The sequence below is a fragment of the Acanthochromis polyacanthus genome, chromosome 7 (genome assembly GCF_021347895.1).
Source record: "Acanthochromis polyacanthus isolate Apoly-LR-REF ecotype Palm Island chromosome 7, KAUST_Apoly_ChrSc, whole genome shotgun sequence".
NCBI lineage: Eukaryota > Metazoa > Chordata > Actinopteri > Pomacentridae > Acanthochromis > Acanthochromis polyacanthus.
This window is the reverse complement of record NC_067119.1, coordinates 2,007,516-2,012,842: the sequence shown is the minus strand read 5'-3', so window position 1 is coordinate 2,012,842 and position 5,327 is coordinate 2,007,516. Positions and strand designations below refer to the sequence as shown.

Sequence of the window (5,327 nt, the reverse complement as noted above, 5' to 3'; positions counted from 1 at the left end):
TTTTTCTGTTCTTTAGCTGCAGATGAATGTTGTGGTCGCTGCAGGAATTTATTCTGACAAAAGAGTCTTAATGAGCTCTGACGTAACATGAAGCTTCATTTACGCTGCTCTGAGCTCACATGAAGGAAAAATGAGACATTTTTGTGCTTTTTAAGGTTAGATTAGAGCAAAAGTTGAATTGTTTTAGTTTGTCCTCATGAAACCATCTCCTGTCAGTCTCACACATCAGGTTTTTGTTTAAAGTTCTTGCAGATAAACGGATTTTCTTTCTGTCATTTCACAGCAGACTTTCATTTTCCCATCTGCAGAAACTCATAGCCTCAGAGAATTTACTAAATCCATCCCTCCAGGGCATAGAGGCATGGATTTACATTTGTTAAAGGCAGTTTTTGCACTCTTTCCCCTAAATTCTTGCACTGAATGTTTAAATGATGATTAATTATTGAACATGCAGAAATCAGGAGGTGATTAAATGAATGAAAAGACCCAAAAAACAGTGAAAAGGCAGGAAACAGTGACTTCTTTTCAACATTTTATTAAAAATTATTATTATTATTATTCAATAAATAGCAAATAACAGAATAAATAACTAAATAAACATTAAACAGCATCAACAGTCAGTTTGTTTTCAGGTTTTAGTTCCTTTGAGTGGAAATCACTCCTCAGTTCAAGTTTCATCAAAGTTCAAGTTTCAGTTTTTCTCTTCACAGTTCTGAAGTTCTGTCTGTCCGGGTTCAGCCTGCCGGTTCTCCAGGAGTTCCTCCGGGAAGTCCTCCAGGTCCTCCACGGGGCTGCTGGCTGAGACTAGCCGACGCATGGAGCTCCTTCCCCGGATGCGCCTCGCAGGACGCCCCGCTGCTCTCCGGAGCTCGTTAGTGTTGTTGGAGCCCATCCGGGCTCAGAGTCCAGCCGGTACCGGGAGGCTCAGTTGTCGCTGCCCAGCCGGTGGTAGACCAGCAGGGCCACCATGTAGCTCTTCCCGGCGCTCTGCTCGAAGGCCCGGCTGCTGTCGGACTCCTGGCCGGGCAGAGGGCAGGTGTTCTGGATCATCTCTCCGTCCTCGCAGCGGCTCAGCGGGGCGGAGCTCAGCGGCTCCTCCGGGGACTGGAAGGGGAAGCCCTGGTAGTCTCCCACCGGGCCGTCGGTGGCCGCCAGCGGGGCGTCGGTGCAGGGCTCCTCGGTGTAGATCTGCCACAGGACCACCAGACACAGAATCAGCAGCCAGCGCTTGGCCTGGTTCTTCTCCGGGGGCGGGAGGTGCATGCGGACCTTGGCGGGGTACATGACCCGGGTGCAGCGCTTCTTGGGCCGGATGGGGACCGTGGATCGCACCGCGGTGGCCTGAGCCGGGATCCGCTCGAAGGTGAAGACCTCCGGCTCGGTGCTGCGGGAGGCCACCCGGGGGAAGGCGAAGCTCTCCTGGACGGTGAGCGTGGAGCTGGATCGGGCGTACATCTCGGTCTGTTTGTGTTTTTCTGCGGAGTTTCTGAGTTTCTGTCTCGGATCTGCAGTCAGAATGTCGGAGCTCAGCAGGACGCAGAGTTTTATGTCGGAGCTCAGGTTGTGTTTTTAGAGAAACGCCCAGAAGAAGGAGGAGAGTCACTGCCTGTTGCTCAACCGCGAAAAGAACCTGAAGATTTGCATTTCTGCGGTTTAAACGGACTCATGAGGCCCGGACAGGAGCTGAATCACCCGGTGGAAGCATGAGGAGGAGATGGAGGCAGGAGGAAGGAAAGTCACCGAAATGCACCAATTACTCACCCAAAATACACAAAAACTCACTGTAAACCCACAAAACTCACTGTAAACCCACTGAAACGTACAGCAAAGTCACTGAACATTCTCTATAAACTCACTAAAACTGCACCACAAACTGTAAATTCACAAAGTTACATTTAAATTCACTGTAGATTCATACAAAATTCATTAAAATTCTGCAAACTCACTAAAAATTCATCAAAAATTCAGTGTAAAAACTCACTGTAAATTCACTACAAAATCCATTTAAATTCACTGTAAATCTACAGTCCAGGTCAGTTTTAATGACAGAACTGGAATCAGAAGTTTTTATTTCAACAAAGAATGTGATTTAAAGTGTTTCCAGTCGTAGTTCAGAGTTTAAACTCTTCCTTTACAACATCATAATGATCCTGTTTAAAGCCTGAATTTAATCATTTAGCCTCAAACACCATAAATAGGACAATAACATTCAGCTTTAATGTGGATTTATTCCGTTTCCTCCTGAACTCGGTTTTAAATCTCGGTTCTTTTCCAGCCTGATCACATGTTTTTGTTTCTGTTTCTAATAAAATCACCTCCATGTGATGAAGCTTACAGTAAACAGTCACATGTTGACCTCAGAGCGGTTTGATTTTCACTCAGCAAACTGAAACCTGAACGTTTCTGAATAAATGTGGAAAATAAATGAGAACACGGAGGAAAACTGATGAATATTTATGCAAGTTTGGCAACAGAGCAGCAAATATCTGTAGAATAAAGAGGATTTTAATGAAGTAAACCTTCATTTTAAGGCCACAAAAGACTTAAAGAACAAATAAATGTTTGTAAAAATGTATTTTAATTAGTATTTGTTGACTTTTTATAATTTTTTCAAGGTAAATCCAATAATTTTGCACTCAGACTGATTGTTTTCAGTCAAATATTCAGATTTTTCAGTAAAGTTTCCTGTAAAAACCAAATATTCTGACACTTTAAGATCAAATTAGTAATTTTACACAAAATTATGTCCCAAAACTCCACTAATAGCAGCATTTTTCTGCACTATTAAACCTGATTATTTGTATTCTAACATTATTTAAAGGTAATTTCATCATTTTACACATTTAAACACCCTTTAACAAACATTAAAACGCCTAAAAAACACACATTGAACCGTGTAAACTGAATTTAATGATGTAGAATCAGTGTTTTTTATAAATTGGATCGTTTTTTTGCCGTCGTTTTGGATTAAAACAAACTAAAACATTCATAAAAAACCTCCAAACAGTGAATTTAAAGTGAACGTTTGAACCTGGATCTGATCTTTAACGTCACAATAAAAGTTTTTCTGTTACTAAAAAGGAAAAACCAGGAGGAAAGAAGAGCTTCTGCTTCTTTATCACTTCCTTCCTCTTTTTAAACTCATTCTGGGTTAAAAAAAAAAAATCTGAGTGTTGAATCTGCAGAGTCAGAAAATGAGGAGAGAAAAGCGGCTGAACGTCGGATTGATTTGTGGTTTTAAGGTGAAAGGCGCCGCTGCAGAGTAAAAGTAAAATCAGGTTTTTATCAGAAACTCAACAAGTTGATTCCTGCAGAACTTCTGGAGAAGGAGCAGATGTTTACTGAAAGATTATTACACACCGTTTACACGAGAAATAATAAAAGATTTAAATCTACATTATTCACCATCTTCATTAGAAATAATAAAATCAAAGAGTTCACATCATTACACAAGAAATAGAACAATAAATGTGGATGTAAAATACTGAAACTGAAGAGGACTTCATGATTTCCTAGAATACTTTGGTATTTAAATGTGATTAAAAATAAAAACTGGCAGCAACAGTTAGAAAAATCCTGTAAAGAATTTAGTTTAAAAAGAGGAAGGAAGTGATGAAGAAGCAGAAGCTCTTCTTTCCTCCTGGTTTTTCCTTTTTAGTCACAGAAAAACTTTCATTGAGACGTTAAAGATCAGATCCAGGTTCAAACGTTCACTTTAAATTCACTATTTGGAGGTTTTTAGTTTGTTTTAATCCAAAACGACGGCAAAATAAGGATCCAATTTATAAAAAAACACTGATTCTACATCATTAAATTCAGTTTACACGGTTCAATGTGCATTTTTTAGGCTTTTTAATGTTTGTTAAAGGGTGTTTAAATGTGTAAAATGATGAAATGACCTTTAAATATGATTAAATAATGTTAGAATACAAATAATCAGGTTTAATAGTGCAGAAAAAACGACTAATTTGATCTCAAAGTGTCAGAATGTTTCATTTTTACAGGAAACTTTACTGAAAAATCTGAATATTTGACTGAAAACAATCAGTCCGAGTGTAAAATTATTGGATTTACCTTGAAAAAAATCAGAAAAACTCATCAAACAAGAGTTTTTTCTGTAATTTAAATCCATTTTCTACAGCATAAAGTCCACATCCATCAAAATCTGAATTTTTTACATTTATTTGTTTTTTTGTGGCCTTAAAAATGACAGTTTACTTCATTAAAAAGCCACAAAATATATAAATATAATTTAGATTTATACACAGAAATCAAAATAAATGAATCCACATTATTCTTTGTTTTTATTAGAAATAATAAAGTGAATGGCAGAAATGAGAGTAAATCCTAGAAAAGGCTGCGTGCCGTTTTGTTTTCAGATCGTCTTTAGCAGCAGAAGTCGTTCATCAGAATCCTCCGTCTGAAAAGCAGAAGTTCTGATCTAAAAATATCTCTGTTCTAAACGTGGACTTTTGGTGGTTTTCCATGCAGAGCTCAGGATGTGAGTGTAGAAACATGTGAGGGTTTGTAGATGAGCTGCAGTTCATTTAAACATCCTCCTTCATGTCATTATGGGATGGCAGCGTGCTTCACATTCTTGTTACAGTAGAAACTCTTTGCTCTGTTCTACATTCCTGCAGCTCGTTTCTGATCTTCAGCAGGAAGAATCTCAACAATCAGAAGCATCACAAACATTTTAAACGTCGCCCTGCAAAGAGTCCATCCGCATTTCTGATTTATGTCGCAATCAATACGGGTTTAATCCAGAAACGTTCCTAAAATTAATCCAGTTCAGACGCCTGACGAAAAAAAAATAAAAAACTGTTGCTGCTCTGGTCCCAAAACCGACATTACTGCTGACTGATGGACGGGTTTGTTTTCCACGTTAAAATAATTCAACACAAAAGTTCAGCTGATTCAAGGTTGTTCCAGAAACACTGTTAGAGCATCACCAACGACCACAAACAGACACAAAACTACAGAAAAACGCATAAAACAACCCCATAAGGATGTAAGAAAACAGGCACAAAACAACCATAAAAAGATGCAAAAAATGATCACAAAACCACACAAAACTACTATGAATAGAAGCAAAACCACCACAAAAAGACCCGAAATGACCAAAAATAGACCCAAAACTACATAAAGACACATAGAATGACTGCATTAAGACGTTAATGTAAGAAAACAAGAACAAAACACCACAAACAAACACAAAATGATACAAAACAGCCACAAAAGCCCCACAAAAATAACCACAAATAGATGCAACCTGACCATAAAATGACACAAAATGATCACAAAACGACACAAAATTACCATGAATA

At 38.7% G+C, this 5,327-nt stretch overlaps 1 protein-coding gene across 1 annotated transcript; it reads right to left on the bottom strand.

Moving 5' to 3' along the window:
• Positions 1 to 519: 519 nt before the first annotated feature.
• On the bottom strand, positions 520 to 1,702 carry ier3 (immediate early response 3). Its single transcript, XM_051951271.1, has one exon. The coding sequence runs from the start codon at positions 1,453 to 1,455 to the stop codon at positions 925 to 927; it is 531 nt and encodes a 176-aa protein (XP_051807231.1). The 5' UTR covers positions 1,456 to 1,702; the 3' UTR covers positions 520 to 924.
• Positions 1,703 to 5,327: the final 3,625 nt, after the last annotated feature.

What these genes read in the sequence shown, in the direction of transcription:
- ier3 (XM_051951271.1), bottom strand. Translation starts at nt 1,455, where the DNA reads ATGTACGCCCGATCCAGCTCCACGCTCACCGTCCAGGAGAGCTTCGCC.